Source organism: Toxotes jaculatrix, chromosome 1 (genome assembly GCF_017976425.1).
Source record: "Toxotes jaculatrix isolate fToxJac2 chromosome 1, fToxJac2.pri, whole genome shotgun sequence".
NCBI classification, from domain to species: Eukaryota; Metazoa; Chordata; class Actinopteri; family Toxotidae; genus Toxotes; species Toxotes jaculatrix.
The window spans coordinates 30,641,520-30,660,301 of NC_054394.1; the positions used below are offsets into that span (position 1 = coordinate 30,641,520).

The window sequence follows — 18,782 nt, forward strand, 5'->3', positions numbered from 1 at the left end:
TATTTGAGGCACGCTGCTGCTTTTTTTTTTTTTTGCATGGGAAAATCCTGAAACGAAGTATTTCCTTTTGCTGAATCACCGTCTGAGCCGGGACACACAGAAAACGTGATCCCGCCCTCTGCGCTGCATGGGCGGCGTGTTTTCACCAGAGGACCGCAGGGAGCTGATAACAGAGCGGGGACCAGATGAAAACCTTCGTTACACCGCATCTGCCCAAATACCTGATCTCGTAATGAGATCAGGTATTTGGTTAAAAGTTAAAGGCAAAGTTTAAACAAGCTCTAAAGACACATAAACACAGTTTTTAATATTGTTGTTACAGAGGCAGCTCACCAGGGTGGGACGTGCCATTTGATGATGTCATAGGTGACATCAACACAGACATTTGAGAGTCAGGTCTACAGAAAACACAGTTACCATGGTAACATGGTGCAGCTTAAAGAAGAAACCCAGTGGCTGTAATTCATTACTTTATTTCCACATGATAAAAAAAAAGTGACCCATTTCCTGCAGCTTTCATCTCAAATTGAATGAAAACTGCTTGAGAACACGTTACAGTGGCTCTCTGTTAAAGTAAGGCAGTTCATTTCTGTACCGACACGGTGTGCTGCACAGCAGACAGTCAAAGCCACGCTGACAAAATCAACACAAGGTGAAAAAGACACACACAAACACAGCATTTAAAATGCACAGAATGAAATATGAGATAAGGAATTAAACTAATGTATCTCAGATCAGAATGAAATATTGAACTTTTTGCTCCACTTAAATAATTCCAAACCTTTATTTATAATCACATAACAACAATAATTCCCCGCTCACCCCTGCAGGTGGTCTTTTTCCTTCAAGCTCGGATCATGTACAGTATCTTAGCTGTTCTTAGGACTGCACTGTTCTGGACAGAGATCTCAGATGTTGTTCTGCTGGAGCCACTGTCCCGGCCTGAGGAGGGGGGTCGCAGCCCCAGGTGTTCAGATCACCACGGGTGGGGGGGGGGGGGCACTGCTGCCTTCCACATCTTTTCCACAGCTTCTAATGTTTCTTCTTCTTCCTGATGTTGCTGTTGCTTGGGTTTCTACATCTATCACTACAGCCTTATTCTGCTCTTTGCCCACCAATGCTTTGTCTGGCTGGTTAGGCACTGCCAGTTTGCCAGTCTGTATCTGGAAGTCCCACAGGATCTTAGCTCAGTCATTCTCCACCACCTTCGGAGGTGTATCCCATTTTGACCTTGGGACTTCCGGCCCATACTCAGCCGGCTGTGGCGTTCCAGCATCTCACACCCTGCTGTTATGTGCTGGATTGTCTCAGGGCTCAGGAGCATCTTACCCACATTATACAACATTCACAAACACGGTGTGTAAGGCTCAGTGCAGTTATGAGCGGGAGCTGCTGTATAAACAGTTAAACAGTAGGAAACTGTATCTTCATAAGAAAAGTGCACTAATGAACACAATGCTCTCATGTCTTCTGTCTGCTATTTCTTGTGTAGCTCTTTGACTGTGCTTGTGTTTGTCTCATGATCGGTTGTTTGAACCGTGCGTTTCTAATGTGACGTGTTTGCTTCATTATCTGCTGATTCAGCATCTTTTCTCGGGTCAGCACCTGGACAAATTTTATTTTTTGGTTTTGTTTCTTCTTTTTTATTAGTATTATTTATTTTTTTATCTTGTCTTTTTTTAAATTTAGTAGTATCTCCATTGTTTCTGTGTTCACTCATTACCATGGATTCAGAGCCAAACCATAACATCCTGTGGAATTTGACCAAAGGTGCAACTCACATAGTAGAATGAATGAGTCAGCGTGATGCAATGTCACAGCTATTCCCTCCCCCCTCTGAAGACGGCAGATATAAAGCTCCACCAGTCTGTATTTAGAAACACAAACAAAGCTTTGTCACCAACAGACTTAGGCTCTTTCACTTCCTAGTGTTGGGAGAATGGTGGAAGTAGATTGATTTTGTATTCATAAGCAATGCAAATACATGCATGAAATGGTTTATAACGCAGTGTCCGTGAGCTACTGAATGAACACACAGGGAACATGAACATGTGAACTAAAATTTTTATAGCAATGCGTCCAACAAATGTGAACCTCACGGTGGCGCTACAGGAAAGTTCAGGGGATCACCGAAGTAGTTCGGAGTTTGGTGATCCCCAAATTTTCCTGCTTTTCCCGCTTCTTCTCTGCACAGAGGAACTCTCTTCACTGCTTGGCTTCCATCAGGAAGTCAGACACTGAAGCCTGAGCACTGGAGGGGTTTTCCACTTATGTTATCATCTTGTAACGTAGGTGTGAGCATGTGTTGTGATAAAAACTCTCCCTGATAGAGTGATTCGTCGGCCAAACAATGTTCAGAAGAATTAGCTTCAGACATTGTTTGGAGTTGTCCTTCACAGACGCAGCACAGCCAGAGATCATCCATGTTAGTTCAGGCTGTTTTAGGAGAGGGATGGTGACGAGTAGAATTCTCTTTACACAAACTCTGACCTGGAGAGCAGCAGGGCCGCGCTCATCGTGTGCGGTTCAACTCATCGTGTGCATTCTCACACGCAGCTCCTCAGAGTAATGTTTAGAAAAGCTCAGGTTTCAGTGCAAACTCTGATGGCACAGCGTGCACTGCTGCTCCGCCGCTATCTCTTTCAAAACTGATTCCCTGTTCAGTACCAGTCTATTAAAAACAAACAGTGCAAAGCTCCTGTCGGACGAGCTGAATGTACGAGTGCTTTCACTGGATTTTATTTTTGATATGACTGACAGCGGGACAGCGGGGGGTGGAATTTTTGATCTGAAGTGAAGCTGGAACTTCCAGGTTCTCTTCCTGAAGGTACAGTTACGGTGATTTAAAAAAAAAAAAAAACAGTATCAGTATGTGTGTCAGCAGTATGTTGTTTGTCTTCATTTGTTTAGAAAAGGTTGATGATCTAATATAATTGTTTATTTAATAGTGATGATTTGCAGCCAAGTCAAGTCAAGCAGGTTGTATTGTCGTTTCAGCCATATGCAGGGTATACAGTGAGACAAACGTTTCACCGGGGACAAACGGTGAGATACACAACTGTTAAAACCCGGGACAGACAAGACAGATACAGTATAGTGCACACACACTACTCTCGGACACGCGTGTAAATATATTTTTAAATAATGTGCAGAAAAACAACAGTGGCATAAAACAAACAACAACAGTTGGCAACATGGCGACTGCCTTTAACAAACAGCAAACTCCTACATCTTTTTTTAGTGTCACGTGATTCCATGATGGAGTCGAAGGGTCGAGGTCAGAACGCCGTAGACGCTGTTTTTAAGCAGACGAGATTACAACTCAAAAAAAACCCTTTACAGATGACTTCAGAAGGCAGAGTGGGTGGTGTTTTCACAGACAAGGTTACCGTAAAGATTAAGTCCGGCCTGCTTTGCTGTGCTGTTGGCTTTCTCCCAAACTTACCTGCAGCACTTCTAATAAGAGTTTCTTTTGTTTTACACACACACACACCCACACACACCCACACACCCACACACACACACACACACGCACGCACGCACACACACCTTTTTGTCTTGACTGATTTGCGGCACTGATACAAACCTGGAACACAAACATCTGTTGGTCAAACCAGTCCTGGGTGTTTGCTGTGACATGTGTAACATGTGACTTGCCAGATTTCTGGGGACATTCCCATGGTAATAAAATCTTCTCACCATTATCACCAGCAGCGGCAGGGATCCTGAATACCAACTACTACAGTCATTAAAAGTCCTCCCCAGTGGAAATGATATCCTTGTGCACTGTATAAACCTCGGAGTCCATCTGTGACTCCCCCCCTGACAGCAAACCTTTCACTATAGCTCAGTTAGCATTAGACATTACTTCTTGGCACCAACATCAATCATTTCAGTGGGGTGATGCAATGTCACAGTAATCTCCTCCCCGTCAGTATAAATGTCAGTCATCTATATTTAGTCCCACACACTGGAGTTCCTGGCCTGGCCTTCACTCTCTCACTCTCTCACACGATGACACAACTCGGTTTCTCTGTCACTCATTTCATCTGATGCAACTTTTAGCAAGCGTGCAGGTGTTTTGTTCACGAGGCTTTTGAAGTCTGTGTTAGCACATACAGCAAAAAAAGAGTGAACAGTGCAAAGTAACTGTAAACTCTAACTGTAAATAAGAATTTTTTTAAAACATTTTTTTAGGAACCAGTTATCAGACGGAAATAGTTGAGCTTTATCCTGGAAATGAGATGAAGGGGGGAATTCCTGCTGCCAGCAACACTCAGGCTCAGTCCCTTCATGTTGCAGTGTTCAGTGTGGCATTGTTTCTCTGTTCACTTCAAAGAAACAAAGATAATGTAGTAATTTTTTGGGCATCCCTTTTTGATAGTCTTTTGTTTCCTTTTAGTGGCCTTTGGCTTTTGGGAAACTTGTAATCTTGCTGGGACAAAAGAGGAAATTAAAGAATGGTGTTTATGGAGGCCCTCTGTCAATACTTTTCCTTCAGTCCCATTTCCTTGTTCCCATTTGTGCTAAATCTCCCGACTTCCAACAACGTTCACTTTCCACAGCAGATACTGATGGTAAAACACAGGTGGCAGGAACAAATGAAGAATCGGCTTCTTCAGACGGCTGCAGAGTTGTAATGAACTTAAGGAGAACATGTGGATCTGTGGATGAAAGAGAACTTATATTAATTTGTAGGTCGACACAGGCGCTTTAACCAGGTAAATGTATTTGCTGGTTTAAATGCATCTACTGGCTGGGAAGTGTTTGAACAACATTCAGTTAATGTCGGTGCATTTGCTGAAAGAAATGACTCTTGTTGGTGGTAAAATCACTGCAGTGCCAGCAGAATGACGTTCTTTAAAGATACAGACGTGGTTCTGACGTGGTTCTGTTGTTAGCATGGCAACACTACTTCCTCCCCTCTGTTCTGTGCGTTGTGCACTCTTCGTTTAGCACCGAAATACCTAGATAGGCAAAACAAACATGAAGGTCAGGAAATGGGCGGAGCACTACTTGTGTCCACTGCACTCGGCAGCTATTGCAACCAAACTACAATCAGCAAACAAAATAATTCATAAAAAAAACTTTGGCATCTGTGATTAGCACTAAACTCAAAGTACAGCTGAGGCTGATGGGAATGTCAGTGGTTTTAATGACAAACTGACAGTTACAACCACAAAAAGCTTTGCTTGGTCCCGCTGCACAGTTTATCGCTGCAGTGATGGTTGTTAAGGAATCTGTCAGTGTATCGGTCTTTGTCTGGTTTCCCTCCTTTTTCGATTGTTTGCCCCGCCCTAATGGGTTTCACCTGTTGCCCATTACCCCTGTGTGTTTAAGTCTCCTTGCTTCCCTGTCAGTTTGTCTGTGTCTGTTCCTGAGTCTGTGTCTGTACCTGTGTCTGTACTTGTGTTGGTTCCAGTGTTGGTTCCAGTGTTGGTTCCAGTGTTGGTTCCAGTGTCGGTTCCAGTGTCGGTTCCAGTGTGTGCTTCTGCCCTGCTTCCCTGAGTCAGCTCCGTGCGTTTGTTCCTGTACCTGTGCCTTGCGTTGGATTTACCTTGGTTGCCTTTTGAAGTAAGGACTTTTGGAGTTTGCCTTGTGTTTTACGTTTCCAGCCTTTTTCCTTCCTTCACGGATGATTTGTAGTTGTTTAAGTTTTGTTCTCTGGCTCTGGACTGTTCCAGTCAGTTTAAGTTTAATAAAAGACTTTCAGTTCACCCCTCCGTCTGTCCCGGGGTTTCTGCATTTGGGTCCTCTTCCCTCTTGTTCTTGGCTGTTTTGATTTGACAGTATCAGCGTTCCACGTCATTAACATTATTTGGCTAAACCCTTGATTTTTGCTTTGTTAGTGTGGAAACAGATTCATTAACATGAAACACTATGTAATATATGATATACATTTTATTAACAGAATTGTATTTTTCAACAATCAGTTTTTCACACAATAATAAGCTCAAGTCATGTAAAACTGGACTGATTTAATGGACCTCATGTCTGTGTGGTGTGATGGTGGAAAAACCTAAATCTGATCAGAATTTGCTGTGACACCCGTTTGTCTTTAAAACAGGCCCAGCTCTCCTCGGTGCACCTGCACACGGTTTCTCAGGCGCTTGTCAGGTTGTTTGTTCCAGGATCTTGTAGAACCTGCCATAGTCCTTCAGTGGATTCAGGCTGTCTCAGTGTCTTCTGTCTCTGATGATTTATGGAGGCCCCACTAGAAAGACTAACTGAGCAGTACAGCAGCAAGACCTTTCATCTTGCATCCAGGATATTCTTGGGCTCTGATTCACAATCCTGTAATGACTTTCAAGCCGCTCCAACAAGTTTCTAAAAACTCTCCAGCTGACACAGATCGCTGCTGCACATGCACTTACAGGAACCAGGAAACAAGATCACATTTCTCCTATGTTAGCTTCTCTGCATTGGCTTCCTGTAAAACCCAGAAAAAAAATTAAAATCCCGCTCCTCACTTACAAAATGGTCAGACGCCATCATATCTTACAGAGCTTATAGTTCGTATAACCCCACTAGAAAACTATTCTCCCGGTCTGCAGACCTACTTGTGGTTTCTAGAGTGTCCAAAAGCAGAATAGAAGGCAGAACCTTCAGCTACTGGGCTCCTGACTGAGGAACCATCTACCAGTTTGGGTGCAGGAGGATGTTTAACAGTGGGCTAAAAACTGTCCTCTGTGATGAAGCTTATAGTTGGAGCCGGCTCACACTTGCCTTCAGCCACCCCCTCATTATGCTGCTAATGGGTCTAGACTGCTGGAGGACTTCCCATGATCCACTGAGCTCCTCCCTTCTTGTCTCCCTCTCCATCTGCTCTCATTCATGCACCATCATTACATGTTCGCAAGTCGGCTCCTCTCATCTCTCTCCTCTCTCCTCCTGTCGCTTTCTGCAGACACATCTGCCTCCACAAACCAGCTAGTTCCCCCATGATCCTGCTCAACACCCACAGATACAGTTATCATTATTATTATTGTAACATCTGTGTGTGCTTCTCTCTCCTCCTGCTGAGATAACTTCTGATATCATTCAGGACTATATAAATGAAACTGAGTTGACTAATAATAATAATAATAATAATAATAATAATAATAATATGGAAGCTTGGAGTTCTGCCTCAGGAGACATTTAATTTATGACCCACACGCAGAGTAACTGGCGCAGTGGCAAGAAAAGAAAATCTGCCAAAGAGAGTTAATGATAATGGGAAGGAAACTGCCTGAGAGATTGTTGCTCTTTCATTGTTACAGCTGCAAATGTCAAATGCAGTGGGAAAACCAGACCCAACAGTGACGTGAGAGGTTTCACCAAAAAAATCAAACCTTTAGCTTCTGATAAACAGAACAACAACAGCATGCGTGGAGCAAAAAGATGACAATCATAGACAGAAACGGAAACAGACGTAGAGACGATGTTCCTATACGTAGTCTCACCGAGCTGAGAGCACGACCTGTGACCTGTAGCTTTGCAACAACGAGCTGAGAGCAACATGCAAAACATTAGGAATTTATTTAACTGATGATTGAAGTGGAGTCAATGTCATTCGCACTGTGTTGTTTTTACAGGGTTAATGATTGAATGAATGTTTAGGTTTGATAGTTGCTGTAGTTTGTATTAGTGTCAGTGTCTGGTTTATCTGGTGTTTGGTCCCTAAACTGCAATCAAAATGATCATTTGTGTTATTAAAGCGCTCAGAAGAAGCTATAGATCTTTTCATGCCCCAACAATCACACAGCGTAAAAAAAGATTTGATGAAAGGATCCAGACTTGATGAAAATGCAATCAGACCCCGTCCCTACTCAACTGGAAGATTTCCGGCACAGTGCTCCTTCAAATTTCCCTTTTTCTGCACAGGACAAAAAGAGCTGTGAACATTTACAGCACAGTTCCCAAGACAACTGTAAAATCCGATGTTAAACATAAAACAGCCTCACTAAGTCTCCAGGAAAAAAGTCTCACGTTTGATGATCTTATCTTTGAATACACTGGTGGAAACTGACGTTTCTTCCCTCTCGGTCTCCGGATCGGAGCCAGCTGACTCACCACTGTTGCGTCAGTCCAGATGTGACGACCTCTCATATCTGGGCGTCTTTAAAAATGGAAAGTTATTTGGATATTGGAGAAGTTGAAAATCCTTCCTCCTTACTATGATGCTGGTCCCGTGAAATCACGCAGAGACCACCAAACAGTGAGCTACAGGAAGATGGGTGTGTGTGTGACTGGTGTATAATCATGAGTCACACACACACAGTCAGCAAATTTGGCCTTTTAATGCAGGTAATGTATTGTTAAAAGGAGGAAGGAAAGTAGGAAGGAAGTCTAACGCTTGTTGTCACAGCTGCAAGCATTGACTCATCAGTATTAACAGTCTAATAATGCATAACAAAGCTGTGACATTTCAGGGACAGGTCCTTTTACCTTTAAAACTTTAAGTAAATGTGACTTATATATGTGACTAATAATACTTCTGTACTTCTACTAGCAGAAGTTTTACATAGTGTTAGTCGTGCTTTTACTTCCACTTCAGTAAGAGTCCAACTGTTAGGTTGTTACCTACTCAAAAGTTATATTTCTGCCTTTCCTGCAAACAGCAGCTGTTTTTTATAATCTTAGATGCTTTTTGAATATAACATGAGGATAAATTCATTGTCAGTTTTTAGTATCTTTCTACTCTGTGTAAAGTTGTAGATTCTGGTTTGACACACAAGCAAGAGAACGTCGACTTTTCCTGCTGTTGTTATGATGATGAAATGAAACATAATCATCTGTCAGCAAGAAGATTTGAAGACTTTTTTTCTCCTCGCCTTCCTCTCGCACATGACATGACCAGACCAGGACCAGACCAGGACTAGACCAGGACCGGACAATGACGGGACCAGGACCAGACCATGACCGGACCATGACCAGACCATGACCGGACCAGGACTGGACCAGAACCGGACCAGGACCAGACCAGGACCAGACCAGACCAGACCAGACCAGGACCAAACCAGGACCAGATCCGGACCGGACCAGAACCGGACTGGACCAGGACCAGAACCAGACCGGCCAGGACCGGACCAGGGCCGGACCAGAACCAGACCAGGACCAGACCAGAACCGGACCAGAACCGGACCAGAACCAGACCAGGACCGGACCAGGACCAGGACCAGACCGGCCAGGACTGGACCAGGGCCGGACCAGAACCAGACCAGGACCGGACCAGGACCGGATCAGAACCGGACCAGAACCAGACCAGAACCAGACCAAGACCGGACCAGGACCGGACCAGGACCGGACCAGGACCAGACCAGGACCGGACCAGACCAGGACCACTTCCTGCTGCTTTATGGCTGTTCTTTCTCAGTGAATTAGTGATGAATCACACTCACTCGTGCATATGAGTAAATCATACATCAATAATGGCTTAGCTTAATTTTCGACATGATCCAAGATACAGACAAATAGAAATGCTTGACAAAATAAAGAAAGAAAAAAGAAAGAAAGAAAGAAAGAAAAAGAAAGAAAGCATAGTGCTAATGTAACTGAGATCCTGTCCTGTGTGTCTGCTGGTCTTTCAGTGAATGAATCAAACTTAAACCATGAGTTTGGTTAGAGATCAGCTGACAGATCTGCAGAGATGATGTGAATCATATCAACATGGAGCAGAATCTCAGAGGAAGGTTGAGAGCAAAGGGAGGAAGGATCCAGTGTCGGTGTGAGTGTAGTGTAACTGCACGGTACAGTATATGATGTCGATGTGAATATTAATGGTCTACGTGTGACGAGATTCTGTTGAAGATGTTTGTATTTGGTGTAATTACCTTCACACACAGATCCATGGTTCAATCCTTAAGCTGAGTGTGGCGACGTGTCCTTGTGGGCACTAGGTGGCCCTGTTGTCGTTTTGTTTTGCTTGTGTTGTGCAGAGAATGAACAAGCTGGTCAGGTGGGCCAGTTTAGTTGTATACTGGTACAACATTTCATTTGTCCATGCGGGACTGTGCTATATATATATTTTTTTTTTCTCTCTCTCCCACAGGATCCTACTCTTCACCCCTCCATCATCATGTAAATTTGTATATAGACAGTTTTTGCTAGTTTTGTATTTTGTGTATTGTTTTTTTTTTTTGTAACTTTATTTTTTCTTATACTTAAATTGCATGCACACTTCTTGTTTTTCTGCACTTTATCCCTTTCTCCTGTTTTTGCTTGTGAGCCGCCTAACAAATGAATTTCCCAGCTGTGGGATCAATAAAGTGTTATCTTATCTTATGATTCCAGTGCAAGTGATGGGAGGAAAGTCCACAGTCCTCTCTCTGTGCAAAGGTTCACTCCAAAGTTCAGAGGTTTCAGAGGAGGCTTTCATAAACTTTGAAACATGTCCTCTGAGACTGTCTGACTCTGCTCAAGCTTCTGCTATGTGCTTTAAAGGAAGAATTACCCAGGGTCCACAAAATGCATCTGAGAAGTCCAACAGCTCCAGCTTTGCTGAGTCCCTTACATAAATTACAGAAACATACCTTCATCATGTTGACAGAAAACATAATCCAGCTGCAGTTATGTTTCCTTCAAAATGTATTTGCTGCTGTGCGAATGATGCGACTCTTTGCTCCCTCGAGGCTCAGCAAAACAAAACTCCATGAATCCTTTGATTCCAGCAGCTCCTTTGGATTTAAATTGATTTGCTGCAAAATGTGATTAGCACATTTACAGATGTCACAATTTCCCTCAAAAACAATTTTTGAAGTTAATGACCTTTAATTAGTACATTTGTAGAGAAAAACATCAAAACCATCTGAATGTCTCGGCATGTATCCGGGGATGATTTGTAAAGAAAAGCATGTATGAATTATTTTTAATTTGAGCCACGGGAGATTTGCTTTTTTTACTGTGACATTCAGGTGAAGGAAACACACTGACTGTGACGCCGGCACAGTTTTCACTTTGTGTAAAAGCTAATGATGTTAGAGGGAAATAATGAGATCCTGTAACACGACAGGATCGGACTTTCTGCTGTGTACTTGGGGACAAATTTGTCTTAATCCATCCAGCATGTCCCTCAGGCTCCTGCACGTCTGAATGACCAGCTGGGCCTGCAGGGCACCCTGAAAAACAAAACTGTCACAACCGAGGTGCATGAACTGGAAACTGGCAGGAAGGACCTGCACATCGAGCCTGAGACGCTCTGGAAAACATTGTTTTCTGCACGTAATTAGTCAAAGTACCTGCACACCTGTGCAGGTGACAACAGGAAACAATCCGGTCAGTGACTCTGTACTTAGGCAGAGCGCTGCTTTGAGCTAAATGCTAACAAACTGATGTTTACCATGCTGTCAGAATGCTAATATTTGCTAATTAGAACTAAATACTAATTCCAGCTGAGCCTGATGGGAAAATCATTAGTTCTGCAGGTATTTGATCATAAACCACTGGACAAGTTAAGATGTTGACCTGGTGATGGTTTCAGATGAGAGGTCAGACGATCACCAAGGTTGTTAGGATTCATCCTCTGGGAACCATGAATGTCTAAATCAAATTTCATGGTAATTCATCAAATATTAGTCCAGACATTTTACCAAAAGCCCCAAAACGTCAGCCCGTAGCACTAATTCCCTCAGCTGAAGCAACATAAGGTCAGATAAATCTGTGCTGCAGTTACATTCACTGTCTTATAATTCTGAGTTCTGTCTGAGTTCCTGTGGCTGTTTGTCTTTTCTGGACAAACTTTTCTGGAAACATGAAGTCATTTAGCTCTGCAAAAAGTATGCTGCGGTGGCTACATCGGCCAGGTAAATCCAAATGAATTGCATTTGACTGACCTGTCTGCTGATGTACACTGTTACACAATGACTCCTGACCAGTGGGCAGAGCATCTGAAAAATTTCCCTTCAGGCAGGTAACCCGGGAAGGTCTCATCACTGAGGCCCACCCAGGTGATCAGCAGGTGACAGAAGTGTCCGTGTAACATTCCTGCCACATTACATACGAGCCTGACACGCAGCCTGCTGAGGGCGTGTCTGATCCACCACAGGATAACTCACCAAGCAACAGTAGATTGGAACTCCATAATAATAAAAAGCAGAAGATAAAGTCCTCAGGCCGAGGTCACAGAGGTACAGTGGACTTCGACCGACAGACAGAGATCACCTGTTGTCTGACACTATCAGCTTATCCAGACTATCTTAAGCAGTTTGCTGTGAATTCTTGATAAACTGACGGGCCGCTTCGGTCAGAGCCAGAGTCTGTCTTAGTTCTCTTATTTCATTTCTTTTCACGTGATGAACCACCGTGCCTGTCGTCCAGGAGAAACAGAAAACCACATGACGACGCCTCCTCTCTATCCCACTTTCTGCTCCGCTTCCAGTGTGGTCATTCGGAAACACTGTGATATCCAAAGAATCAGTTATTTTTCAGTATGACCCCGGGATGTGACAGGGACTTGGACTCAGCAGAGAATAAAAAAGCTTCCAGTGGGATAAACTGTCAGTGGAGCGCAGACCTGAGGCAGAGCTGGTCTGCTTCGGCTCTTTAATGAGGCGGGACTTCAGAGCCTCCTCTGTCGAGCCGAAGCGACCAACAATGTCGTCACTGCTGTTTGTTTCCTCTAAAAACTCTTCTCTTCTCGTTACTCGCTCCTTAACATTGTAAACAAACCTTGTTTTGCTCTTTCTTCAGTTATGTGGTGTCCTGCAGAAGAAGAAGAAACATAGATTTATACATGTTTATTTTTCAAACCAGTGCTGTTACAGCTGAGAGAGACATAAAAGTAAAAGTATTTGTGAAACAAATTTCACAAGTAGAAAACCATCAGATCATGTGTAATAAACTCATATGATCTGATGCACAACAGATTAGTGATAAATACAGTACAGAACAAACTTTATCAAACAATCTCACTGTGAAGTCCATTTAGTAGCTGCTCTGGGGCTTTTGATCGCATCTCATGGGCTTCCTCGGTCCAGCTGTCATGAATTTGTAGATGTTCAAATTTATGTTTTTCTCTTGTCCACAAAAAAATAAAATGTTATTTTGAAAAATGGAAATTTAAACATCTACGATTCCAAGACAACTGGGCAAACTCCATCTGCTGAGGAAGATCATGTGACGTGATCAAAAGCTCCTGAACAGCCACTGAATGGAGCTCAGGGTGAGAGTGCTTCACAGAATAAACATTTTCTGTCACTGATTTTACATATTAATGAATTCATAATGAGAAATTTGTTTCATGCAAACTAAGGAAACTTAACAAAAAAAAAACGACATTAATAAAAATGTCGGTGAAAAAGTTTAAATCTAGATTTGGCTTCTGTTTACCCTCAGACACACTGTGCTGAATATCCTCCTGTCATTATATCAGAACTGTTGGATTTGCTTTAAACTGTGTGGACGTTTTCTCAGATTCTTTACCAGCTCATACCCACAGTCAGTCAGCCTGTTTGCAGACAAACTGGTGACAGGTGACATAAAACACGGGGATTTGACCCAACAGCTCAGGCTTTACTAAACTGACACCTTCTTCAACTTTTTCTTTTAACGAGGTGAAATTAAGTCGGATTAAAGCGTTTATCAAGCCACATGACCCGGTCGGATAATCCCTTGAAAGTGACCCACACATTCTTTTCCAGGCCAAATGAAACCAATCTTATTCACCTGCACCAGTGAATCCACAGCCCGACTGACTCACACACACACAGACACAGACACAGACACACACACACACACACACACAGACACACACACACGCACACACACACACACACACACACACACACACTCACACACACACACACACACCCCTCCCTTTCCTGAACTAAACCGGTCCTACAGTTTGACAGCAGACTTTTTTTCTTCCTCCAGTGTGTAGTTGTGACTTTCAGACACATTTCTTCCATCTGATATCCGATCTAACAGTGTTTCTCACGCAAAGAAAGTGACAGGGTGTATAAGAGCTGCCAGGAACCAGGTCCCCGGTGCAGACGGACCCGGGTGAGTTTCAGCTGATATTTGCTGCTTTCTGTCTGTCTGTAAATCTGTAAATCACTCATCGCTCTCTGGACCAAAGTCTGGACAGATCTCACTCTGCTGTTTGAGCCGCATAAAATCACATTGCTGGAAAAAAAAGAAGACAATAACTAAAATGTAGTTTATGTTTAGGTTAGTTTTGGAAGGTTAATCTGTGCTGTGTTCACACCCTCAGGACAGAAAAACTACATGCTTCTATCAGGAGCCAGTCACCTTGGTTTGATCATCAGTGTCAGGTTTTCAAGTGTTTCGGGGCTTAACAGTTTCTCTCATATGGTAATCACAAATCTCATAATTAATCATGTTGCTTTGGTATTTCTTTACCTGCTGACTTAACCCTTTAGTATTTATAAGCTGTACATAAACATTGAATAGGTTAACACACTACAATGTAGATGTAAGTAAGTAAAACAGTTCTGATTATATAAAATGTTAGGAAGTTAGAATTAGGTTATAACTGCATACAAATACTGTAGATTAATAAAATGTCCTAAAATCATTTTGTAACCAGATTATATTGCAGTGTGATAGAAGCACAAGCAAAGCAAAGTAAGCAGAGTTCCTAAAAATCTGTCTGTAAATCATTCGACTCGACCTTTACTGAAAATGGTCGGTCTGTGTTAGACCCTCAGGGCTGTAAAAACCAGAGCCAGTTGACTTGGTTTGACACAACCCGCATTTGGCTGTGTATTAATCGCAGGTTCAGTGGATCCGTCTGAGACTTTCCTCCCAGAAAAAAACGAGCAGGTCACTCAAACTTCTTACGACCCAGAGTTACGTTTCATTGCTGAACGACATGTAGCATCGTTGTTTTTCACCAAAAAACATGTTTATGCTCAGGTGACAGTGCCCCAATCACACTGTGTGTGACAGACTCCTGCAGACCCTCACCCGACCCTCACCCTCAACGCTCGGAGTGTCAGTGTCAGTCCTGTGACCTGTACCCGTGACACAGTCACTCACTTTAAAACTCATCCAGACTGTGTTTACGCAGGACTTACATTATAGCTGGTCTTACCACACCTTTAATCTGAATTTAAAACAGACGTCCCCTAAAGTGAAATGACATCTGTAACTGCTGATCTGGAAAGACTTTAGCCAACCTGGGAGTGAACCCCAGTTACCTGTCCTGAGTGCTTGCAGTAGGTGTGATAACAGATGTTTCCTAGAATGAACTGTTTATCTAAAACTGCTGATCTGAAAATATCTTTGATTGTCTGGGAGTGAACCTCAGTTGGTTGTCCTGACAGTTTACAGTAGGTGTGATCAGAAGACAGCCTTTATTGTCTCTCATGCTGGGAAAGGTATTTATGGCATACTGACCACAGGTATAAAGAGTCATACTAGACAACACTCCTCAGACAACACTGCAGAACACACTGTGAACTGTATATCTTATCTCCATGCTGCATGACATTAAAAGACTTGATTCACAACACCCAGTCTGACTTTTCCCTTTGCAGGATTAGACCCTCACGTTGTTTTCAGAACAGACGCTGCTGTTCCTGTGTTTTATTGATTATCTGGTTTGTAATATTCACAGAGTGACACCTTCATGATGCTCCATTTAGTCCAAACTTCAAAATCCTCACATTTGAGGTTTGCCACTTCGTTTGGGTAGTTTGATTTAAGGCACCATACTTTTTAATATGGAACCATGATTCTGTGTTTGTGTGTGTGTGTGTGAGACAGCTCAGAAGACGGCTCTGATCGTGTACGCTCACCAGAGCCCGGGCTCGTTCAATGCGGCGGTTCGTGACGTGGCGGTTCAGGAGCTGACGGAGCAGGGATACAGGGTCATCGTGTCCGACCTGTACGCCATGAACTTCAGAGCCAGCGCCACACAGGACGACATCACTGGTGGGGCTGAGTCAGAAAAAACTGTGTGTGTGTGTGTGTTCATGGGGATGAAGGAACATTCACTGTCGGTTTTCATGGGATTTGTTGGCAGTAAGAAGTTTATTGTCATCCAGGTGACCTGAAGAACTCAGAGCTGTTCCAGTATGGAGAGGAGACCATGCACGCCTGGGTGGAAGGCCGCCTCAGTGACGACATCGTAGCCGAGCAGCGCAAAGTGCAGGAGGCCGAACTCATCATCTTCCAGGTCAGAGGTCATTCATCTCCTGCGGTTTGGCTGAAACACAGGTTGTTGATAAAGAATAAAGAATAAAGCTGATGAAATTCTGCATTTTTCTTAGGGTCAGAAAATCCCAAAAGATCCAAAACAAACACCTGATGTCTCCTAGTAACAAGCTCTGAGTGTGTATCAAAGCCTCATCTATCTCCCTCTGAATCATACAGCTCCATTGTTTCCAAAAACTATTAAAAACACAGATAAGTCAAACTGTTGCACTGGATGACACATCCCTTCATTATCATGACCACATTGTTTTGTTTTTGTTTTTTTTGGCACAGTTTGGACAGTCAAGTTCAAACACCATCCTGACACCACAAACACACAGCACAAACTGTGGATTAATCTGACACAGAAAATAGTCCCCAACCAATGTAGTCTTTACTGCTGTTTGTTTGACAGCAAGAGCATCCAGTTGTTTGATGAAATTGCTGAGACATTTATTTATTTATTTATTTATTTATTTTTTGCTTTATTTAGTTTTTTTTAGACATAAAACTTTATGTTTGTGACCTGTTTTTAAGATTTACATCTTCAGTAGGAACCAATGGACAGAAATTGTTGTTTGATGGATTAACACAGTGTTGGTGGGATTTGTTAACAATAAAGTCACTAGACTTCTCCTTCAAGCTTCAAATAAATCTACAGTAATTTTGAATTGACTATTGCTCCCCCTAGTGTCAGTGCTAGAGATGTGGAGTGAACTGCCCACAAACTGTTTTCGCAGCAGGAAAAGGAAAATGAGGAATCACAGGAGGAAAAATACATCAGTCATGAAAAGAATGAGCATGAATGAAGACAAAATTAAAGAAGTTAAAACAGTAAAGTATAAATACACTTTATGTATGAACGTGAATTGTCATTGCTGTGTCTTTTTGCAGTTTCCTTTGTACTGGTTCAGTGTACCTGCCATCATGAAGGGCTGGATGGACAGAGTGCTGACACAAGGCTTCGCTTTCTCCCTGGAAAAGATGTACAATAACGGAATATTCAAGGTCTGTATCAGGTAGACAACATGTATTTAACCAACACAGACTACACAAAACAGTTATAATACAAAACAATCTGCTGACTTATATCCTCTAAATATGGATATCAGGACTAAATACTTAATCCCTCTAATCATTTTGTATAATTACTGTATTTTGTTTCCATGAAGGATAAAAAAGCCATGTTGTCCTTCACAACTGGAGCAACACAGACCATGTTCCAGCCCGATGGCATCAACGGAGACATCAACATCACACTGTGGCCTCTACAGGTATTTACAAAAGACATATTTTTAAGTGAAAGTGAAAATTAAAAATCCTTCACTTTTCCTCCTTCACATGAACTTAATGATAAAAACAATTTATCAAGCATCTTTAGAATGCTCTAAAACATCAGGGAATTGCAGAGGTGGGACGATCCTTCATGGCTTCTCTTGGTCCCTGGTTTGATTCTTGTCAGCCTTTTTTAAAATAAAAGGACGCTGAAATGTCCTGTGCTGGAGTTAATCTGACTCTCTCGTTTGCTCGTCTCTTGTCCCTTTCAGAATGGCACACTGCACTTCTGTGGATTTCAGGTTCTCGCTCCTCAGATATTCTGGAGTCCGGCTCACTGTCCCCCAATGGTGCGAACCGCAATGCTAGAAGGGTGGCGAGCCCGACTAAAAGGACTGCTGGCAGAGAAGCCTTTGACTTTTGCCCCCTCTGAGCTGTTTGACCTCAGCTTCCAGGGGGGGTTCTTGCTTCGGCCCAAAGTGAGGGAGGAGCGAGAGTCACAGCCCTACGGCCTCACCACAGGACACCATCTGGGAAAGCCGCTGCCGCCTGACAACCAGACCAGAGCTCAGCCCACAGAAGAAAACAAACCAGACTGCTCGAACTAGGACCTTCTCTTCACTCATGAATGTGTCTTTAAATCCATCTTTATATGTCAAAAGATCACTTTGATACTAAAGTTTGTGATTTTATAAAAGCTTTGTTTGCTGAAGCTGAAATAAAAACATCTAAATAATGACTAACATGAATTTATTTAAGTGAAATTATGCACATTTTAATTTGGCTAAACCATATTAGTGGCAGTGGTGGAAAATAACATTTATTAATTTATGCTTAAGATGATAATGTCCATTCTTTATTACACTATATTTAGCTGAAAATACTCGGACTTGATTTTGATTTGATGTACAAAGACCCAAAATGACTAAAGTCTGGGATCATTTTGTGTCTCTCTAGGATCGTTGTGTGTCCTTTTGTGGTTATTTTTCGTCTATTTGTTGTGGTTTTTGTATCTGTGGTGGTTTTGTGTCTCTTAAGTACACTGCCACAGCCTGAAGGTCTGTGCTGGTTCTACACACTATGCTTATGTTTATGTTCTCCACAGAACAAGGAGCAGCGGGTAGGCCCAAACACGACCAACAGGGAACCGTGTCAAGAAGTTGACATATGAAAAGTGCAGATCCACTGTAAAAGTTGAAAGTTAAATAATAAACCCTCAACTTAACTTATATTACTGGGGTATCGAAGTTTAATAATTTAAAAATGTGAAAAAAAAGTGTAAAAAGCGGGAGCGTCGCACCCTGCCCCCCCCCCCCCCCCCCCCCCCAGCGTGAGGCGGAATGGTACGGCCCTGCAGTGACGTCACCGCA

At 42.8% G+C, this 18,782-nt stretch overlaps 1 protein-coding gene across 1 annotated transcript; it reads left to right on the forward strand.

Moving 5' to 3' along the window:
* Positions 1–8,244: 8,244 nt before the first annotated feature.
* On the forward strand, positions 8,245–18,618 carry nqo1 (NAD(P)H dehydrogenase, quinone 1). The gene is made up of 6 exons (XM_041043569.1): positions 8,245–8,262; positions 15,705–15,876; positions 15,990–16,120; positions 17,032–17,145; positions 17,310–17,411; positions 17,685–18,618. Exons 1-6 carry the CDS (start codon positions 8,245–8,247, stop codon positions 18,018–18,020), a joined length of 873 nt encoding a protein of 290 aa, XP_040899503.1. The 3' UTR covers positions 18,021–18,618.
* The last annotated feature ends 164 nt before the right edge of the window (positions 18,619–18,782 follow it).

What these genes read in the sequence shown, in the direction of transcription:
- nqo1 (XM_041043569.1), top strand. An exon ending in CACACAGGACGACATCACTG is followed by an intron (nt 15,877 to 15,989) that starts GTGGGGCTGAGT and finishes ATTGTCATCCAG; the next exon opens with GTGACCTGAAGAACTCAGAG. An exon ending in TCACACTGTGGCCTCTACAG is followed by an intron (nt 17,412 to 17,684) that starts GTATTTACAAAA and finishes TGTCCCTTTCAG; the next exon opens with AATGGCACACTGCACTTCTG.